This window comes from Hermetia illucens, chromosome 2 (assembly GCF_905115235.1).
Source record: "Hermetia illucens chromosome 2, iHerIll2.2.curated.20191125, whole genome shotgun sequence".
Taxonomy (NCBI): domain Eukaryota; kingdom Metazoa; phylum Arthropoda; class Insecta; order Diptera; family Stratiomyidae; genus Hermetia; species Hermetia illucens.
In genome coordinates, this window is record NC_051850.1 from 55,067,640 (window position 1) to 55,090,508 (window position 22,869).

At 44.6% G+C, this 22,869-nt stretch overlaps 1 protein-coding gene across 2 annotated transcripts; it reads right to left on the bottom strand.

Moving 5' to 3' along the window:
- Positions 1 to 488: 488 nt before the first annotated feature.
- Positions 489 to 15,699, bottom strand: LOC119650087. 2 transcript variants are annotated; one of them, XM_038052596.1, is made up of 8 exons: positions 15,413 to 15,699; positions 14,953 to 15,030; positions 14,769 to 14,872; positions 2,713 to 2,784; positions 1,691 to 2,641; positions 1,426 to 1,637; positions 1,089 to 1,302; positions 489 to 1,001 (listed from the first exon to the last, which is right to left on the bottom strand). In XM_038052596.1, exons 3-8 carry the CDS (start codon positions 14,868 to 14,870, stop codon positions 639 to 641), a joined length of 1,914 nt encoding a protein of 637 aa, XP_037908524.1. In that variant the 5' UTR covers positions 14,871 to 14,872; positions 14,953 to 15,030; positions 15,413 to 15,699; the 3' UTR covers positions 489 to 638. The 2 variants fall into 2 exon arrangements, with proteins under 2 accessions (XP_037908524.1, XP_037908523.1); XM_038052595.1 differs by lacking the exon at positions 15,413 to 15,699 and having other exon boundaries at positions 14,953 to 15,241.
- Positions 15,700 to 22,869: the final 7,170 nt, after the last annotated feature.

The window sequence follows — 22,869 nt, forward strand, 5'->3', positions numbered from 1 at the left end:
GGGGTACCGGTCCGGGATCATCCGACCATTCTGCCGTCTATAATTTCCACAAGGTCGCCATTCGCCATTGGCTTTTCCAACCAAATGGAGCGGAGATGACAAACGGCTGTTGGAAGGTCTGCATATACCCGCGCAGTACCAAGCTTCCGGGGGGTTAAAGGATGCACCTTCAAGAAGATAGTGGAGCCAGCAGTGTTGATGTGGTGCTGAACATGCTTAACTGGCTCAGAGAGACGACACTCGGTAGTGATGTTGCGATATTTTCGAAGAAGTGCACGAATAGACCCACATATTCGTCTTTGCAACGTCTTCAAAAACGATAAAAAGGGAACTAGGTGAGCAGGTTGAAATTGCCTTGACGACCTAAGTGAGGTTGCGGGGTCTGTCAGGGACTTATGCTGTATGTCTACTTGCAGCCCATAGTGATCAGGAAATCCGCGGTTTTACTAGATAAATTGATATATAAATTTTAGTGATAGTTAAATTGATTTACATTGAAGTGAATATATTTTTTAACACACACAACTGACAATAAAATTTGGACTCCTCATTTACAGCGCATAGTATTATTCTACTTCAGCCTTTTCAGCAGTAGCGTTACTAATTTTTGAAGCAGTGGCTAGTGGGGTATTCATTTGTTAAGCAGTTGCTTCTGGCGCACCAGATGGGGCAGCACTGGTCTTGGATGGTGTAGCTGGAACAGTAGCGCCTTCGGGGGTAGTAGCTGGGGGAGCAGTACCCGTTGACACAGTAGTAGGTGGAACAGCAGCATCCTGAACAGCGATTTCTGGAGCAGTATTTTCCTCACCTGCTGCCTCCTGAGGAGGCCCGTCTTCTGCTGCAGCTCTAAGCGGACATACATCGCCTTCACAGGCGGCATCCGCATCATCGCCAGCAAGTTGCTCTTCTCCTAGTTCTTCTTCGCCCTCACCATCCAAATTTTCTTGAGTAATCTCTTGGTCGGATACCAAAGTGCCAACTTCGCTAGGCTCTGCCTTTTTCTAAAGAATGCAAAAAAAAAAATATTTGAAACAGAATACATACTTAATAACCAGGAGGGAATGGACGAAAAGGAAGGACGATATTACCTTTTTCTTCTTCTTTTTCTTTTCACCCGCATCAAGCTGAGAAGTTGATTCTAATGCTTCATCTTCACCGGTCTTATATCCTTCTGGGAAGAATTTACGACACTCTCTCTTTCCTGCAACCGTGTTCTGACTGACATGCGTTGGTCCATGCGCAGATAGGGCTAAGATAGCATGGCTTGTGACTTTCGCTACTTTAAGAACTAGTTTATCCTCGCTGAAAAAAAGATATTACGGAGACAACTAAAAAGGTTTTTTTTTATCCAGGATTCCAAATAAGATCCAGTATTCAATTAATTAGGAATTTCTTACCAGTTTATATTGTTAATTCAAAACTTACACATTTTGTGATCGAGCCTCATATTTTGCAGTAGAATTTGCAATAAGCTTAGCCTTTTCAGGATCGGAATTACTGAAATATCCATAGGATAAAATTGCATCCTGGTACTGCTCACAGATCTCAAAAACATCCTTGCGCTTGTACGCCTCGAAGGCTATAGCTAGATGAGGTGGATCAGGTACTGGGTCGGGCGGCAAAAACGGGTCTGTTTGCTGTGAAAATCAAATTTTCAATAGCTACCTTCCCGAGCTTATTGCAATATTACCGTTCGAAAATATACATATATAGCGGCTGCATTTGTTACTTTGTTGGATGGCGTCCAGACACCAGGGATGATGACTTTGACAGCTGATTCAGATGTTTCAGAAGGTTTTGCAACGGCATCACTTTTGCTCTTCTCCGGCACTGGTTCTGCTTTCTCATCTTCTTGAACGGGCCCTTCTCCTTCTTCTGGTGGGGCTTCAGTATCTTCTAGCGAGGCCATTTGCAAACCCATTTCGGGTAAGTCCAATTCGTCTGATGGTGCTTCAATGGCTGATTCCTCTTTCTTAGCTTCCGCTGCGGATTTCTCTTTTGCTGGTTCTATTTCGAACTCCTGTATCATAGGTGGAATATTCTGGTCCGGTATAACCATTCCATAGTCATCGTACACAGGCTGAGGCTTAGTAAGATTATCGGTAAGTGTTTGCAAAGCTTCCTCAATGATCACATCAGGCTTCTCCATTTTCCACATGCAGATTAAAACATCCTTATTGAACATGTAGTCAAGGACATCTTCGTCGAGAGGATTTTCACATTGAAAGTGAAGCACTTCGATGTTTTCTGGGACTATTTGAGTCACCCGCCGATCGCGACAGGAAAGGCCGAGATCCTCAGCTTGTTCACTAACTTTTTTGAATATATCACGGTTGACATGTGGACCGAATATCGTAACGCCACATTCTGGCAAGTTCGTTATAATTTCGTCCGTCACAAATTTTAAATATTCGCGACGTTTTCGATCAGCTTCTTCCTTTTCAATTCGTAAAGCTTCATTCTCTGCGGCCATGATGATGCTCAAACGTTCCTCCTCGATTGGCAGCAGCTCCCCTGCCTCATAAAATGTTCTTGGGCCTCTGTTTTCAACATATGCCATTTCTATTTCTAACTCTTTCGCAATGAGTTGCATTAGTTTTGGAACATTTGTCCCAAACATAATATTCACAATTTTTCCATGCTATGAAAGGTATAGAAATAAGATGAGAATAAGCTAGGGGTGATTTTCGTTTATATAATGGATGTACTTACTGAAGCAAATAGCCATGTCGGCTCGCTTTTGTTCCGGAATCTTTCAAGCGCCTGTATGGTGTCAGACTTACACTGCGGGGAAGACAGTTATTGGTGAGTGAGAAGTATCTCAATACAAAAATAAAGGAGTTGCCAAAACAGATGCAGAGAAAATGTCGGTGCTGCTGAGGAGGGTGGGATTGGTGAGGAACCGGCCCTTCGGGAGGTGGCTGAGTACACCCTTAATGAGCGGCAATGCGTAAGCATCATCACAACTAACCACTATCCACTTTTCCATCAAGACCCAAGAGAACTTTGAAATTCTAAACTACAGTGACCGTGAGGAGCAGGTCATCAATGGTTCGTTCGACAGGACAGACCGTAAAATACCTTTTGGTAGTAGGTTTGCCAGTACGGATATCAATAACATATGTACGTCCAGCAAAATAATAGAGTCAAAGCCAATACTAATGCATACGAGATGTCGAGCGATTCGTCTTTCGACTAACACCTCTGCTACCCCCGAGATTGTTTTTTTGTGGCCTGGTATTGTTTCAGTCTTATATGTCAAGATTTCAAGGTTATTATAGACAAATTCCTATGTATGATAGGCACTGAGTTCAATTTGGAGAATTAGTGAACAAGTTAAGGCGATTGGATCGTCCTAGTAGTAGATGAAACTAGCAGCAAAGAGAGGGTTGTTTAGTGGGGAGAAGGTCTCCTCCGTTTCAACTTTTTTGGACCAAAACAAGTCGCACCTTGCATTGCTTCGTGAAACAGCCGGTGTGGTAATACCTGGGTTCGTGGGAGTGTCAATCAGATTCTATCAAATCCTCCGCTGAATCCGCACTTGCTTCAGAATGTAGCCCTGACAATTGCCGATTACTTGAAACCTTCGGTTCATACCAATCCCGCTACCTATCGCTTGGTGATGCTATCAAAACCAGTGGCATTGTCAACAAGCAACTTGTGGACATGCTCGCATAGCAAATTAAAATTACCTTCTAGGGTAGAAGGAATGAAACACGATAAAGATCAATGGGCAAGGGAATACCATTTCTGTGTATAGTACTTCAACCTTCAAAAGTGTACAAACTGCATAAAACAATTGGAAGAAGGTGTTGGCCGTCGGGTTAGATTGCCGCTCTCAAGAATGGATGCACTATAATAGGTCTTTACTTCGAAATTGGAAGTTTCCTCCTGTCGAAAATGGGACTTTTATCGGTTCAGTCAGGACATCAAGCTTACTTATAGATACTAGATGGCAGGGGTCCCAGTAGAGGCGTGGTTAGTAGCAACGATTTAAAGGTTGGAGGTACATATGTCCAAAAAGGCTTCTAGTGACCAATTTTACCAAATCCTCAACTGGCATCTATAGTCGTTTCGTTGGCTGAGCCCTAAGTAGCTTTCTAGTTTTGAAGCAGAGTGCTTCTCCAGAGAGTTTAGTGGAGACTGCTTTGGATACTACCAAGAAGAAAAGGGGTGAGGAATTGGCTAGTGGAGCTGAAAATGGGTGTTCCGATAGTGGGTCGAGCTTCGTAAGAGGAATCTGCTGCACCAAAGAAGTTTGCGCAGGTTGTAATGCGGGAATTGACTTTCGTACTGGGAGTTAAAATTTGCACCATGAACAAGTTGAAGTGTGGGGGAGGGGCTTTGATGGTGCTACCCGAGAAGGAAAGAAACAAGGTAGTGAGAAACCGAAGTTTTCCGAGCCCGAATTAGAAGTCGCAGTGTCTCAGAAAGTGGGACTTCGTGTAATTATTTATGATGTTCACTGTTATATTTCGTTTCAGAGTTTCAAGAAGGGGATAACAATTATAAGTCGGCCGATCGTCTGGCCTGAAGCGGTCAGCAATCTAGCTCTTGAGCTGTAGTTACTTGGCGGACATCTGCTGAGCGAGTGTACATTAAGGTGCTTGGGTTTCGACCATAGGGTCATTGGTTGTAAGGCAAAAAATCACGTATTCAAGAAAAGATGGATGGAATACTTTAAGAAGCTGCTCAACCGGATGGAAGTGCCAGCGAGAAGTACAGCTTTGACGAAACGAACCCGGAAGTTATAAACCTCCTTCTATTGAAGAGGTGAAAGCCTCCTGCGCGACCAAAAACTGAAGGTCCCGGGATGCGATGGTATTCCAGTTGAACTATTACAGAAGTGAGGAAATTGCCAGGATCTCCTCCATAAATATATTAGAAATTTTAACAAATGAAAAAGCAAGGGCGTAATTTGTCCAATAGATAAACTTATTTGTGACAACTATAGAGGCACCTCATTGTTGTGCATGTCAGGTTAGCGCCATATAGAGACAAATTAACTGATGAATACCAATGTGGCTTTCTAAAAGGACAAACTACAATTGACTAAATTTTCATAGCCAAAAAACTACTGGAGAAGTGCTATGAGTTCAGTATCGATGTGCATCAGTTCTTCCTCAACTTCCTTCAAGCGTATGATAGCATCAAACGAGAAGTACTACATCGTATGATGCGCAGATTACGCCTACCAGAAAAACTGGTACGAATGACCGAATGGACGATGGCTACGACTGAATCCCATGTAAAAGTACTTGGCGAGCTAACGCTAAGGGTATTCAAAGGAACACCCGAAGGACGCCGACTAGTGGAAAAGGCACTCAGTTGATGAAGCCAGTAATAAGTTGCTGAAATTTTGCAACTGGAGGACGCGAGCGAAGGAATGAGATGACAGAAGGAAGTCTATCCTGTCGCGCTATTGAAGAAGAAGAAGAATACCTTCTGAGTTCCGGATCTTTTAACTTTATATCTCTTATAAAAGAGATATAAAGTTAATCTCAAGTGCAGTGAAAAGTGGGGCAAAACCGAAGAATCTCTGGCAGGGTTTACTGAGGTCTTGTAAACGAATGTGTGAAAAACAGGTTCTGGAACAGTGGTGTATCTCTCATTGTGGGCATTGTGGGCGATTTGACAGGCCATATTTTATAAGTTGGATCATGTTTATAAGAAGAGTATTAGAGTATGGTACGAGTTCATCATTTAACGAGGAAATGGCATTCACGAAACATTTCCTTTGTGAGCGCCCTATCTATGGGCGAATTACCCATCAGATTTTTGGTGCTGATGTATTCCAAGTGGAACGGGTAGCATCACATCCACATTTCTGATCTATTAATGGAGATTCTCCAATATATAATCGAGTCCCAGATATTCCGTTGTACGGGGACATAGAGTACAATGGGTAATTATGTTAAGGCCTGTGTCTCTCCCCTACCTTACGCACACACACCCATTTGAATGGGGCGGTTCATGGGTAGTATATGCTGCAGCGTAAAGACCCTCTGATTTACCACCTAGAGCTTTGCTACCAAATCTTATTCTCACCTCCACGTGCTACCCGTCCGGTAATGCATCTCGGAACTAATGAGAAAGGGTACCGGCGGGTTCCTTCAGCGGAAAACATGATCTGGCTGCAGGTATAAAAGGCTATGGGAAGGTCACCGTGAAAATAAACGTACACACGGCATTGGGGTTCGATGTGGATTGTTGGCTGTGGGCTGACATTTGCAACATTCTGTTACCTGAGTAAGAAAGGTGAAATCTTACTGAAATGGCATTCAGGCTAATGTTGTGAACACTCCCGTCCCGTTAAAACGCTGACAGGCCTCAGAGAAAGCTCAATGTTTCTTCACCATTACGTTGGTGGTGTAGGTTCAGATGGACTATACTTGATTAGCACTGATCTGGCTCTGAGCGCAAGACCCCATAAGGGTTTGCGCCAACTCTTGCGTGGCCTCCCTGCTTGCAGAAATAATCATGGGATCCCTTAGTGACTACACTCCCGAACATTGAGAACTTTTTTGAGTGGGGACCCAATTAACATGGATATAAATAATACAAATAATACAGTAAGAAGCAATAACCGCGAATTGAAATTGGCGACCAAGAAAAATCCCTTCGAAAAGAGTTTTTAAATTCCATGATCATTAAGTGCAAAATCAGGACGGCGTGTCAACGAATGCGAACGCCAGACGCCACTGAACGTGATGGAAGTGAGCTTAGTCGCGGAAGGAAGCAAGACATTCCATTCATTTACCAATGAGAGTTGTAATTGGGAGTATAGAAACTCTAGATAATTGACGGAGATCGAATGGCGTAATGAGAAGGCAAAAGAAGCAATTCAGAAGAATAACTCCCGGATTAAACGCTTCCGTGGTAAAAAGGAAGAATATCCTAAATGGAGACTCCTCGAACTCGAGACGCAAGCAAGAAATGACACAGAAGCCGCGACGACGATAGAGAAGTAGTTTGGACAAAAGTTACTAAGAAACTAAGAAATGTCGTATGTGGATATACAGCACAGCGTCAAAACCGATCCCAAATTGGAGGAAATGGACAAAATAGTGTCGAAAATTCGAAGGACTCACAACGGGAATCTACTGCTTAAACTTAGTGAAACAGAGAAAAATTAGCTGAGTTCAGAAGAACCATCGGAGAAGCCCTGGGCGTATAAGCAGACGTTAGAACATAGAAATCTAAGAGCGATTTGAGGGTTTCGTTCGGGCTAAAATCAATGTCATTAACTTTTACAGCTGCTATGCAAGACTTAGTTGGACAATAGAAGAATTCCTGACAATGGTAGACAATGTGGCGACAGACTCCACTAGTTATCGGCGGTGACTTCAACGCGTGGGCAACAAAGAGGGGTAGCAAGCATACTAACGCCAGATGTCGAAGGCTACTGGAAAGGTTTGCATCTTTGGAAGTAGGAATTGCAAATAACGGTGAGGCAAACACATATTGTAAAGCTGGTATGGATTCGATCACTTTCGCCAGCTTTTCGTTTCTGCACAAGATGAGGTGGTGGTTTAGCGAAGAATTTACGCACAGTGATCATCAAATCAAATCAAAGAGAACAGAATGGCGCAGAATATCAAACTGACAGTCCAAAATGGAAGAATAGCCTCTTCCATAAAGATGCGTATGCGTGAGTATGAACTAAGGATCAGCAGAAAAGTTGACCAAACAGCTAATTCACTCTATTGCCATTGCGTGCCATGCTGCATTGCCGAGAAGAGTTCCCAGCAGAGAAGCTCACTATGTTGCTGGCGGAGTAAGGAAATAAAGATGCTGAGGGCAAAATACCTGCAAACTCGAAGAAGCGTCCAACGTTCGAGGAGAAGATTGGACTGTTGCCCTCCACATTTAAACAATTGAGACATGATTTGCAGCAAGCCATCAAACAAAGCAAAAACAGAAGCTTTAAAAACTTCTGCAACGAAGCTGACGTAAACCCCTGGGGCACAACCTATAGGGTGGCGATGTCTAATATAAAGGGAACAAATCATCGCAAGGAACTTGCTCAAAAATGCTGGCATCAGTAGTAGAGACTCTGTTCCCGCAAAGATTGAACGCAGTCCTCGAAACAATCGGTGCAGTTGGCTTAGAGACCGTACTGTGTATCACTGAATATAAATTGTTCCAGGTATGCAAAAAATAAAAGACAAGAAAGTACCGGGACCTGATGGTATTCCCAATAAAGCAGTGAATGCTGCCGCCCACGGGAGACCAGATAAGCAATACAAAAAATACCTCGGTGAAGGTATATTCGGTAAAATGTGGAAACAGCGGCGTTTGGTTTTGTTGTCAAAAGATGGACAGCAGACCCAAATATGTCAGTAGGGTGTTATTATCTCGGGTCATTAGCTCAGCATTGACGACTAAAGAAATCAGGAGAAGTCTATTGCGCTCGTAAAGATTAGGTGCTCTGAGAGTGATTTGCGACTTTTGAATGATATCAGATAACTCGGTGTTAGTTTGTATAACCGGGCTGTTGCCGGTAGACATATTGGCTGATGAGATATCAAGAACCTAAAATCCAAGACGCTGTGCAATTGATCAAGTGCGAGGAAAGGGTATCATCAACAGTCAGATGGCAGACTTGACGGGATAGCTAAACGAAAGGCCGGTGGACGCATTAGTTGATTAGGACCATGCGAATGTAGGTCAGTCGTCGCCACGGTGCCTGTACTTACCATTTAACGCAGTTTCTATCTGATTATGGTGAGTACTGCATGTTGGAGCTTGAGGACTCGCCAGCATGTCCAATCTGGCCAGGCGAGGATTGCAGTCACTTCGCGGCATGGAGGACCGGCATTCCAAGCGTGCATCTTCTGCCGGAGCGCATGGTTCAGTCGGTGGGCAAATGACAGGAATCAGTGTCAGTCGTGGCTAACGTATAAAAAGAGCTCCGTATAGCGGAAAGGAAAAGGCGAGCGAACAGCCATACAGGCATGACAGTATAATTGCTAACTGGCCCCGTGAAGCATTACCTAACGGCAGTTCCGCGGGGTGAGCGGTTGAAGGATGCACGGGTGTGGTTTTGTACGTAGGCGCGAATTTGAGTCCGCGAATAAATAATTCAAACGAGCATGTTAGTTCGTATTTTTATTTGCACTCTCCCTTACCCAACAATATTGCTTCCTTCAACCATTGGGAGCAATATTATTCTACCCGAAAACTTTTCTCAGATACCGGAGCGGTACGAAAGAAAAGTTTTCTCAACAATTGGTCCGTCGAGCCGGATTACCTTGAGTTGCCGGTTGTGTGCGCCGGTGTAGAAACCAGGATAACACCCGCTTCTTCTGACTGATTATCAAGACCACCAGGGTCAGTGATGCAAAGAACATTGCCATAGCCCCCGAGATAAGAGTCATGTGGTGATGTACTCGGTTGTAATGCTCGGTGGAAATCATATTTGTAGTCAATTCGACAGGTTTGTTGAACACTTGATGACCAATTCTCGCAATTACTGGAAAATTTGGTCGCGAATGGTTCTGCTGAGTGAAATTTCCAGGTAAGATTACCTTAGTTAGAATCCCCGTAACCTTCCTTGTTTTAGCCAGAGTTGACTGGAGCAGCTTGCCGCAAATTCCTTTGCATCAAGCTCGAAATAATTTTCTTGATTAAACTTTACTACAGTTATGTCGACCTCTACTCGTGGGACCAAGTAGTATCCATCCTCTATCGCCTGGGGTATCGCCGTTACATGAAGCATGTCGTATTCGCGCTTACCGATGATATAAAAGTATCCGAAAACCATGATCTGTTCATGATCCTTCTGTATGGACATACGCTCCTCTGGAATTCGTAGTATCTAGTAGAAATGCATTTCCTCGATTGTACTGATCAAATCATCACCATTCAGGAGCCCCAGTATATCCCCTCGACCGTATAAAGCAGCCCCTATTCTGGTATATTTCGTGTCCACTTCGTCGTAGTAGTCGATGGCTGTCAGATATGTGGATACGATGTATACACTCAGGCTTCCAACATTCACTTTGGCGAACCACCCGCTCATGCTGTTTGCTAACTTGATCACCTCGTCTAGTTTTTCGTAGAATTCCGCGAATTTCTTGGATGCAGCCGAATTGTACGCGTCTATCCGAGCATTAACTAGGACTTTTGTTGAGCCATTGTCTGCAGAGTAGCAAGCTGATCGTGTTTTAGAGAGTCGATGTCCTCGTAGACCTCATCATTGACTTTAAAAACTGCCGTTAACATCTTCCCGAGTAGTCCTCTTTTAATTCTCTTCCTTGCCGGAACGTTGAGGACTTCGTCGATTTTCCGAATAATGTCCCTACACTTGAATAGGAGATGCCTCAACAGTGTATTGCAATGCGTCGTTGGTGCCAAGTTTCCAGCTTGCTCACACATTTTTTTGCGTCTGGCTAAATACTCCTAGCACATCCTGTCGCTCCTTTAATGTTCCGTTGATAGAAAAATTTGGCGATCAAAGGGTAGTATAGGTCCCAGGCCGAAACGTGGATTGGCGCCCACGATGGAGAAACCTGGGAAACGTCTGCTGAACCAACACCAACAGCTCTACTACCAAACCCTATCTCCACCTCCACGTGGTGATCGCTGGGAGTTCTTTCATTATGAAAAACTGCAGACGGAGAAGGATGAAGACGAGTCTCCCGTGCCTAAAAACGGGACAAAATGTACCTACTGGTCCTCCAGGTTGGGGGTTGGGTAGGGCTGATAATTCTACACGGAAAACTGATATCACAAAGCCACGAAAGGAGCCTCGGACAGGATGGATCTTACAACGACGAACCCGATAACGACAACGGATTAACGATTTGCCCATTTTCTCATAGACCGTGCGCTTCCTGTACAGACCGAATGCTGCTGAGCAGCTAGCCGATACCCTGTCCCAATATAGGGCTGATATAACAGCGTTACAAGGGATGCGATGGACTGGGACCGGTTCCTGGAGAAGAGCCGCTACATCATATATTATAGCGGTCATCCAGTAAACCATGTGCTTGGAGTAGGTTTCTTAGTCAGCCAAAAAATGAAACCTGCTGTTATCGGCTTTGAAAATATAAGTGAAAGGTTATGCACTCGGCGGTTGCGAGGCAAGTTTAGAAATATAAGCCTCATAAACGTTCACACCCCACACACCACACACCGGGAGACTGCAGAGTCGGAGAAGGATACCTTCTACGAGGCAGTTGAGCGGACCCTCGAAGCCTGCCCCAAGTATGATATCAAAATCATACTTGGGGATTTCAACAGTCAAGTGGGGACGGAGCCCATATTCAGGCGATACGTTGGCTCCCATAGCTTACATAAGGATACCAATGATAACGGATTGCGCATTATCCAGTTAGCAGCATCACACGAAATGGTTGTTGGAAGTACCTGGTTTGCGCGGAAAGCGGTTCAGAAACATACGTGGGCCTCTCCAGATAGGACAACTTTCAACCAAATTGACCACGTGCCGATTGAACGCCGCCACCTCTCAGCCTTGATGAATGCCAGAACATATAGGGGGGCCAATATAGCCTCGGATCACTATCTCGTTGGCGTGGTGCTCTGAGCTCTAATTGCGACACCACCTACAATCCCCTCTGACAATCAGGTGAGAGTGAATACTGAAGCCATCCACAACACAGCCCCCCGCGACACCTATAAGAGGGGAAATGGATGCCGCAATAACCGCAGTCAACAGAGATCCTGGAGATAAAGCATCAACAAATGATCTTCACAACCACCTGAAGAACGTTATCATTGATACGGTCACAAAGATACTTGGCCCCAGCCGCAAAAAAAGTCGGAACGTTTGGTTTGACGATGAATGTAAGCTAGCAACGGAACGGAAGAATACCGCATACCGAGTAATGTTGCATTCTCAAAGAAGGCGGGCACGCGCAGAGACTTATCACGAAATCCGTTAAGCGGAGAAGCGACTTCACAGATGGAAAAAGGAAGCCTGGGAGAACCAACAAGTCTGTGAACTCGAAAAGTACAGGGAGCACCAGGCGCGGAAGTTTTACCAACAAGTCAGCAGGATGAATCCTGATACACCACGATGCTCATCCTGCCGAGACAAAGAGGGAAATCTGATTTCCGACAGAATGGGCATATTGGAGCGATGGGTTGAGTTCTTTGATGAACTAACATACTGAACAACCAGAACATCGGCGAGTTGGAGGCCCCGCAAACTGATGACGACGGACAAATATTGCCACCACGAAGTTTAGGAGAAACAGTCCGTGCAATTCATCATCAGATTTTCCCTCTGCGGCAAGCGATGGAAAAACTGTTGGAATATGGATAACAGTTGCACCATCTATTCATCGACTTTAAAGCCGCCTATGATAGCATAGCCAGGGTAAAACTGTACACGGCCACGAGAGAATTCGGTATCCCGACGAAACTAATAAGACTGACTAGGCTGACCCTGACCAACGTGCGAGGCCAGATAAAAGCAGCAGGATCACAATCAAGACCATTCGACATCAACAACGGTCTACGACAAGGGGATGTTCTATCATGCGTCCTCTTTAACCTGGCCCTCGAGAAGGTGATCCGTGATGTTGCAGTAAATGCAAGAGGTACGATCCTCTTTAAGTCCACCCAACTACTGGCCAATGCTGACGATATCGACATCATGGGAAGAACGACCCGAGACGTACAAACTGCCTTCATCCAGATCGAGTACGCGGCGCGAGATCTTGGGCTGCACATCAATGAAGGCAAAACAAAGTATATGGTGGGAACGTCAGCATCGAAAACCAATCAACCAACAACATCAAACCGTACTGGTCAAACAGGAACAATAAGAATAGGAGAATACAACTTTGAGACCGTTGATAATTTCTCCTATCTAGGGTCGAAAATCACAACCGATAAAAGTTACGATGATAAAATCCACGCACGGTTGTTATCAGCCAACAGAGCCCATTTTAGCTTACGAAAACTGTTCCACTCGAAACGTCTCACCATAGGGTCAAAGCTCTTACTGTACAAGACTATGATCTTGCCAGTACTCATGTATTCCTCGGAAACTTGGGTTCTTAGCAAGAAGAATTGCGAACTCTTGGCCGCGTTCGAGAGAAGAATCCTCTGAAGAATTTTTGGCCCCCTACATGAGGATGGATAATTCCGTAGCCTACATAACGACGAAATCTATGAGCGATACCGTCCGGTTGTGGATAAAATCCGGCTCAATAGGTTACAGTGGGCGGGTCACTTAATTCGTATGGATGAGGATGCTCCAGCCCGGAAAGTCTATAAGGGCAATATCTATGGTAGAAAAAGAAGACGAGGCAGACCCTGCCTAAGATGGAGCGATGACGTAGGCTTTTAGTGATATCGAATTGGTGGACCTCGGCGCAAAACCGGGATGTCTGGAGTTCCTTATTAAGTCAGACCTAGACCGGATACCGGTTGTTGCGCCGTTGATGATGATGATGATAGAAAAATCGACTTCTACTTTCAAACTTCCTCGAACTATTCTGGACTGACCTAGTTTCTCTATGTGGTATCCGGCGTGCGGCCTCCAAATTTCGTAGTCCTTGGTGGAAATATTCTGAGAGAGTATCTTTCCAAACATGAGGAACAGAATCATTGTATTCAGGATCGCGCGTACTCATGTACATGGCGCGATTCGTGACTTCTTCGGTCGTTTTAACCCTACTGTAGATACCGGCAAATTCGTATTGTGCCTTGCAGTAGTTAATTTTGTCAGTGCCTTCTTTCGCTCTGCCTGCTTCCGTTTTCTCGATAGAAGGGGTTTTCCCGGGGAGTTTTCTGTTTCTTCTGGATCCTGTGGCTTGGTGCTTGTTTACCTCGATCGGCTCGATTTAGGTTCAGGTGCGTCTGGCGCCTCTATTGGTAAAAGGCATACATTCACTATTCTGACTTGCTTCTTTTGCGCGCTGTGATACTGTACTGTAATTGCACGAACTTTTCCATCGCTCCCAGGGTGTACTTCACGAATTTGTGCCAATGACCATCGTGCAGGTGGGGTGTCTCGTTCTCGGATGAGCACTAGTTGTCCTGGCTTTAGGTTAGGTGCTTCCTTGTTCCACTTTGCCCTGGATTGAAGATGGTGTAGATATTCCTGAGACCACCTACTCCAGAACGTTTGGTGAAGTACCTTCAGCTGTTGCCACCGCTCGTAGAGGTCCCGATGTAATTTATCTACTTCAGATAGCGCCTTCAATGGTCGTTGCACCAAAAAGTGTGCCGGTGTCAATGCTTCGATATCTTCAGGATTACTAGATAATGGAACAAGAGGCCTTGAATTCAAGCAAGCCTCAATCTGGCACAGCACCGTCGTAAATTCTTCGAACGTCGGAACTATTTTTTTCATCAAATACACACTTAAGCTGCCGCTTTGCTGATTTTACTGCAGCTTCCCACACCACATTATGGCTTGGCCAAAAAATACACATTTGAATGAAAAACCTTATGAAGGATTCTGTGACCCGTAAAGGTATGATTAACCACTTGCGGCAATATTCGTAAAAATTAATATCCTGCATTGTGCGGAATACGTCGAAACGATGGAATCGAACAGGATATCCAAACAAACATCCAGGAGTAAAGCAAAAGGAAAATGTCTACTCCCAGAACTCGGGGGAATTATGAGGTGAAATGCACGATCTGGGATTGTTACGCTATAGATAGATAGCGTGGAAGTCTGGCCTAACACATAAAAACATGTTCAGAAGCTTGGCTTAGGCAGTCTAGGTTACTTTTAAGGATATAACACTTTAAATATGTTATATAAACGAGCAACTACTCACAATAGCCAACTGCAAGTTATCTCCTCCCAACTCCAATTTTATCTTTTTGAGGCTTCCAACCATAGCCAGGCAAGGTCCACACCACTCGGTGTACACATCCATAACTAAAATAGATGAAAAAATTTAGATTTTCAGTTACTCCTGGGTCTTAACCAATTATCAATGAAAAATAAACATCGCTCACCCAGTAAACCTTTACGATCCAGGAACTTATCAAACTCCTCATCATTCTGGATGTCTGCCTGTAGTTGTTGTTGTCCTCCTTTTTTGGCCATCCAAGAAGAAATTTAATTGATTTATCAAATTATGAAACACAACGAATTTATGAAATTAATGAAATACAAAAAAAAATTCAGAAAGTACTTTGACAATTTAGATACTTGAGAAACAACGAAAGAAAGCCCCAAAGGAACTAAGAATTTGATCAATTTCGTTCTGTTGCCAACGGCGATAGATACTTCGTCTTATGTCATAACGACATTTTCTGGTGAGGTTCTATGTGGCGTTAAGATTTTAGGATACTTAGATGGGGATTTCACCAACGATTTCGGATTGTCTTTTTCCAGCAGGAAATTGTAAGTTTAATGAATTTGGAGAATTCTAAGAAGTGAAGATACTTTTCGTGAAAATGCTAGAATGCTTACCAAACTTTGTGGCTGACCGTGATGTGCGTCGACGTCTTGATGCTTAAAGTTTTGAGTTCGTCTCGGATAACTTTTTTGGGTCATTATGCCCCACAGATATTACAATGTCAAACTTCGTTACAGCGCGAAACGCAATCACCGAAAATCAGTCCAAATATGAAGCGCTTTTCAACTCATTTTCATCGATTGATAAGAAAGCGCGTACTATCTATCATAAACGAGGTCGTATCAATCTACTTGGTTTCTAGGCCTATCTCTGAAGACCGGCGAGTCGTGCTCACCGTTTCAGGTGTGGTATTCAAATGCGCGCATTGTTTTAACTACGATTCTACCTTCGGGAGAGTGAGAAACATCGAAAATCGTAATCTATGATGGTGCCGTTGTTAGTACTATTATTTTCGATTATCGGCAAGTTCGGCGATGGCGGTTTCATTCTCAGCAAGGTCGTTAGGCGCGCGTTCGATGTCGTATGAGTGATTTTTGGCACTTTTTTATCGGGACTTGTATGGCTCTGAATATACCAAGCTTGAAATCTCCATACTTGGATTTTGGTATTCGAGCCTTCAAGTTCATCGCTCAAATCCGCCTTATCTTTTTTTGAATTTGAATTAAAATTTTCCAACTAACTTTGATGAAAGTTATATAATTATATTTTGCAAGATCTGTTTAGAAAGCGGGAAAATCAAAGGAAAGTGTTCTTTCACGAATAGCTTTACATAGAGGACCGAGGGCTTTTCTGGTGCCGTCGTTTTATTTGAATTTTCTCATTTTAACTATCTTTGGTTTAATACCCGGGGTATGTTAATTTTGGCACTAGTGCCCACAAAATGAATGCAAAACATGAAATCATCCCTTATTAAGGGGTACAGGTAGTGGCTGCCGTTTGCTAACAACTAAGAGTACATTTCAAATTTGGTATTTCAATTTAGTATTTACAAATGCTGATGAAGCGTTACTATTCTCACATCGCTGTCTGAAGCTTCTTAGCATTAAGTGATTTGAGTGCGAAGCTACCTTAAAGTGAGTCCAGCAGGAAATGCGGAAATCTAAGGTACCTATCGAGCGTCGAAACCGCCCTTGAAATCCTTTTGGTCTCACGCACTCAATTCTCGTAATCCAACTCCATCTCTTCCTTCTTCTATCAGCTTCACTGACTCCACTGCCAACTCCACACAACAATCCTGCGACCTTCTCTGCACCTACTTCTCTTCAGTGTTTTCTCCCTCGAACCCTCCACCCTCTACACCTTTCATAACAACAGACTCCTCCGAATCTCTAGCCATTCCTCTCCTTACGCCTTCCTTGGTTGAGTTCCTCATCGGTAATCTTGACTTCAATGTCGGACCTGGCCCCGATGGGCTTCCTTTCTCTTCCTCCTTAACTGTAGAAAACATATTTCCCTCCCCCTGAGTATAATCTACAACAAAATTCTAGATGAATGCTACTTTCCCCGTCTCTGGAAAGAGGCCCTTATCATTCCTATCCTCAAGAGCGGAGACCCTTCCCTTGCTGTGCACTGCCGCCCCATTTCTCTTCTCTCCTCTTGCTCCAAAATTCTGGAAAGATACCTCAACGACTGGTTGACCGCGCGCTTCGGTCACCTCATTGTCAAAGAGCAGCATGATTTCGTGAAACATAGATCAATGGCGTCAAATCTTCTGGTCATTACCAACTTTGTTGCTAAATGCTTGAATTCACGACAAGAGGTACATGCTATTTATACCGATTTCTCCAAAAGCCTTTGATACCGTTGACCATAACATTCTCCTCTCTAAACTTTCATTACTAGACTTCCCTCCCTCAGTCCTCTCTTGGCTTTCCTCCAATCTCTCATACCGTTCCTGCAAAGTTTCTTATCATGGTCACCCATCCGGTTTCTTCTCTCCTTCCTCTGGTGTTCCCCAAGGCTCCATACTTGGCCCCCTACTCTTCCTGTTTTTTATCAATGATTTCGCCTCCATCCTCCATCCTCATTCTCACCTCCCCGTATTTGCTTTACGCAGACGACCTTAAATTGTTTGCCTCTGTTTCGTCTCCGTTGGAGTGTGCTCTTTTACATTCCAGTCCAACCTTGATAATTCCGTTGGTGGTCCGTTGGTGTTCGGTCAACAAGCTAATACTGAATGTCAACAAGTGTCACTGGATACGCTATTCCCTTGAACCCTCCCCACCATCCTTTTACTATTCTCTTAGTGGACAACCCCTTTCACTACTGACCTTTGAAGGAACCTGGGTATAATATTCGACGATAAACTTCGTTTCAATTCCCACTTGGTTGACATCATCAATAGAGCTTCCAAAATGTCTGGTTTTATCCTGCGTTCCTCCTCCGACTTTACATCAATCCAGTCCTCCTTAACACTCTTCAATTCTCGTCAGAAACATCCTTGAATATTGCTGTATAGTTTGGTCCCCTTACCGCATCTGTGACTGCCGCGCTCTTGAAGCTGTACAACGCAAATTCACCCGGACCCTCTTTTACAAAAAGAACCTTTTACGGGTTGATTATCCGTCATGACTCCGCACCCTCAATCTCCCCTCCCTACAGTAACGCTTTATCTTCCTTGATATGTGCACTCTTTTCAAACTCTGCAATTGTCTGATGGAATGCTCCGCCAACTCGGATATTACTTCTCATATCGCCTCGTCTCATAACACACGTAGTGCGGACATTTTTGATGTACCCTTCGCGGAGCTCGAGATTTACTTTCACTCTCCGATCCCGAGGCTTTGCCGTCCTACAATGCCCTACAGCTTGGGTCCTTTGATTCTATTTCCCTCTCTAGCTTTAAGCGTAAAATAAGCCATTCACTTGCTTCTCCCTCTGAGGACAATATGTAATAAAGAATTTGCTTTCTGTGTATTGTCCTCATTAAATAAATAAATAAATAAAACCCTGAGCCTCAAAGGATTGTATGTTTTCCTAACAGACCTCTAGCATTGTTCTCGGGCACTGGGGGGCAACTTTATGATCACTAGAAATGATAAATCCACAATTGTAGAGGGTTTCATCTTGGTGTTCGAACTTGATCATAAGAGTCTGACGGTGGTCATGGAGGGTCACTATATGATGCTTCATTTTTTCTGGAAACATTGAAATTGAATCATATCAGGAAATTGTAGAGCATCATTTTTATTTGTAGAGTGAAGAACAATCACGTTCTTTGACTCATACAAAATAGAGCAAATTACAAAAAAAAATCAGTACGGTTCAACCCAAAGGATTTGCGGGCTGAAGATAAAGCACACATTGGCACAATTACCATATTTCTTTTTGGGTAGGGTAGGTGACTTCCGCAACGGTACGCCGTCGGGCTATCAACTAAACACTTTCCATCGTCAGAGGGCTAGCCTGGAACCGTTTGTTACATTACTTCGGGCTAACCACCGAGCTTTGTGGAGCATTCGGATCAGGAAACTCCTTTCACCAACGGAAGTGGAGAGGCGGAAGGGCACTGTCATCTTCTTTGCAACGAGAAGAACCCGAAAGTAATGCGCAACACGACTCCACCTGTCAGCGTTCCTCAGCATCTCCTCAATAATATTGTCTGGAGAGAGACCCCCTCATCCCATCTTCCACAAGAAAAAAGGTGTGATATACGTTGTCCACAACTCCACTGGAAAACACACAATCACGAGATCGTGCCTACTTAGAAGCTGGGTAAGGAAATAGTCAGTCTCACCACGTTTCCGATTCAACCACCTTTTAGTCTCATTTGCCACTCATCCAGTGTATGTTGCCGTTCTTTACGAGCAACCTCCTCGTTTGACTCTTCTCCTTTCCGCTTGTATATGGCTTTAGGCTTTTTAGCGAAAAAATGCATCAGGGATCACTTCCGCGATTACCTTCACGGCTGGTTCTGAGACAGTGCGGTAGACAGATGCCACTGGTAAAGCTCCCTGTCTCTATACTTGTGCAAGACGCTTACGGTATACCTTGTTCCCAAGAGCGTCAGCCCTTATCTCTGCGCCGTAGAGCAGAATAGACTGCGCTGAACTCATCAGGAGACGTCGGCCGCTAGACGTAGGACTCCCAGTATTTGCTATTAGCCGACTTAAGGTCGAAATTCCAGCTACAGCCTTGTTCGCTGCCTCATATTTAAGTCAAGAGTCAGTTCAAGGTACTTTGCCGTTGATTTTGACTCGATTATCGACTCGCCGATTGATATGGGACGCAGGGACGGAAATCTGTTTTTAGTCAGGACGACTACTTCGCTTTCACTTTTCGGACACTTTCCTAGCAGTGTGAAGCATACAAATTGTTCGATATGAATCGATCAGTTGATCAGCATAAGCCGAAGGAAAAATGCCCTCTTTCAGGCAAGCGTTCAATGCGCTGATCAGTAGATCTGGCATCGGCCAGCACCAGCACCAGCACCAGTTTGTATACTTCTGCTGGGATTCCATCGAGTTCTGGCGCCTTCTTGTCTTTCATAGAGAAGACTGCCTCTTCCAACTTTTCTGTAGGGAAAAGTGGGCATTCCTCGGCGCTCTCCGCATTGCCGTCATCATTCCGTACGGGATGCGCATAGTTCTCATATAATGCGGTCCATCTATTTGGCTTGAAGTGAACAGGGTTTTCGCAAGGCTCCGACTTTTCGGGTTACTCGTCACCTCGTCAACCAAGCCCTGCTAGCAGCAAACTTCAGTCCTGTTTATTGTGCCGCGGGGTCTCTTTTTGGCTGATTTGTATTCTGTGATTATGGTATATGCCTCATTTAGACTCTCCTTCCGGAGCTCTGCAATTTTCGTCGTCCACCAATACATAGAAGGCGTGCCACGTCTGGATGCCCTCCTGGGCATAGAAGCTCTGCAGCTCGTCGTTATCAGTTTCATAACTGAATTTATGACAGTGTCAGCTACAGTGCCATTATCCCCAGGAGTACCCTCCAGCGCAGTCTCACATGTTTCGAAAGTTTCAACGAATCTCCCGGTGCTCACTTTTACAACGTTCCACGCACAGAAAGAGCGCCGGAGTGGCATACACCGAGAGTTTGTGTCAACCACTTCGGAGACAGTATATTGTTGGTCGCTGGGCGAAAAGTCTTCCAGAACTTGCCACCCGTCCACTAGTGATTCCGACGCGGAGGTTACATCTGGAATGCTTCCCTCGCAGCCTGGGCGCCGAAACGTTGGGGCGGATCCGGTGTTTAAAACTACAAGTCCTTTTGTCGCGACCATTTCGAAAACTTGTTTCCCTCAGGAGTCTGGGTGAGGCATGTTCCATGCAAGTCACCTGCCATTGAAGTCCGCCCTTCTATGCCCAAGATACTGTTTTTCCAAAGCAATAAATTTACGTTGAAATTCCGGCATTGTCTCCTTCGGCGTCAAATACACACTGAAAAACGTTACTTTCAAATACCGAACCCAGACGAAACCGATCCTCGATCCTGGTTGGGTGGGTGCCGTCCCGAAACCAGATGGCGGTGGTACCTGATATGTTGGGGTGCCGTGAAGTTGGAGGTCTGTTCTGGTACTGCTCACTGATGAGCACTAGATCAGCTTTGGTCTCAGCAGCGAATTATGCCAGCAACTCGTGAGCATATTTATCTGTAGCATGTGAATTATGTTGATCGCGTCCTAGCTCTTTCCAGTTCTGCTTTGAAGACTGGACACTACCCCGAACCCGCAGTGTGCGCAACACTCTCACCAGACGCGCCACGATCCCTGCATATAGCGCTACTCTCCTTTTCCTTGCAGGTATTCGCCTTATGGCCTGCCTGGCCGCATCTATGACAAGTTGCCTTCTTGTCACGTCCCCAGCAGGTCACAGACGTATGTCCATAATTCCAACATCTTACAGATAACCCAACCAATTCTGGTCTTTCCGCTCTTAAGAAGCTGCCTCGCGTATTTCTCCGCAACTTCCACCACAGCGAGTTTTTGGCCTTAGGAGTTCCTAGAGGTGATGCCAATCCGGACATTGGTTATCTCCCAACATTCACGTTTGATGCCCTCTTCTACCTCGTTCTTTTCTATGAAGCAGTCAAGGTTTCGGATTTCCAGAGAGCACGTGGGTTCTAGGCTAGAAACGAAAGCTTTCTCTCCTAGTATCCCCTTGACTGCTTCACAGAACGTACTTTTATCTATGGTCGTCGGGCCTAACTTGACGAGGACTTCACGACCCTTCGTTTTCTGAATGGAAGGCGCTTCCGTTCCGCTATCTTTAGGTTTCATCCTATAACGGATTTTGTTGAGGATTTCCGCAAAGGTCTTGCCTTCCGTCGACTTAAAAAGGAGAGCTAGCGTTCTAGTCCTCCTTCGTCTTAATTTTAGGCAGAGATTTTCTAATGACGTAGGGTGTTGTTGTTTCTTGACCCTCTTCGCCTTCCCCCTTTGAGCCCTGGAGATAACCTGAGTGCAATCTCCGTCAGATGCCCCTTCTTCCTTTTGTTTTTTCCCAGCTTTCCCTTCAACGGACTATCTGCGATCCGATCGGCATTTGTAATGTTCTCAGTGGGGAATACGGTTGTTTCTGTTTTTGGCGCATCTTGGCATCATGTTCAGAAGTACATGAACACTACAGGCTCTCATATGTTTCCTAAGGTGTGTTCATTAGCACAACAGAAGCTTTCAGTTCTGCAGGAAGAGCTTCAAGAAAATTCGTTGACCTCTTATTTGTGATTGTGATTGCAGACGTCTAAATGGTTCTAGACTGTCTAGACGGTTCCAATTTTGCGTATTCTACGCATTATTTCCACCTTCGACTTAGTCAAGCCATATCACCAAATCTTTATAGCTCCCGAAAACATTCGGAAAACGATAATAAGCACACCTTTCACAATTGTCATGTCCACTAGGATGACTTTTCGACTGTGGAATTAGGTGCAAACCTTTCAGAGATTCATCCACTTTATTGTAAGAAACCCCCACTTTTGCTTTGCTTATGGATAATGTTTTGATCGCGTCTTGGCATTTAGAGCATCTTGGTGCATTTTCAATATCCTCTTGAGCCCGGTCTAGTATTCAACGTTGACAAATGGATATTCTTACAATCGCAGGTGAGATTCCTCGGTCATCTGATTAAGCTTGAAGGCATCGAATCGGACCTAGTCAAGGTGTTAGCGATTTCGAGCTTATCGCTTTCGAAAACCGTTAAGAATATAAAGAGGTTCTTGACCGCCCACTGCTTCTCTAGGCCGTAGACCAGAGACTCGTGGTTCTCAAACGCCGTCCAGGTGTTTGAGACCACTAAGCAACAGCTGGTGAAAGCAACAATTCCGGCATTCCCTCAGCAGCATACACCCCTGACTGTATTTGTCAATGCCTCAGGCATTGCCGCAGCTGCTGTTCTTCGCTGGTTATTTTTACAGTTAGGTGCATGCTTGCATAACGTTGTTTGCAAGGCAGATTGTGGGCTGATTCCACTTAACTTGAAGGATCGATCTTTCAATCCTCTGAGTGGGATGAAGTCAGACACACAGTCATGTACGGTGAACACACGAATTGTCTCAGAC

Coding starts and splice junctions, on each gene's coding strand:
- LOC119650087 (XM_038052595.1), bottom strand. CDS start 15,043: ATGGCCAAAAAAGGAGGACAACAACAACTACAGGCAGACATCCAGAAT. Junction 14,873..14,952: donor GGATCGTAAAGGTTTACTGG/GTGAGCGATGTT, acceptor CATCTATTTTAG/TTATGGATGTGTACACCGAG. Junction 1,303..1,425: donor GAGGCTCGATCACAAAATGT/GTAAGTTTTGAA, acceptor TCTTTTTTTCAG/CGAGGATAAACTAGTTCTTA.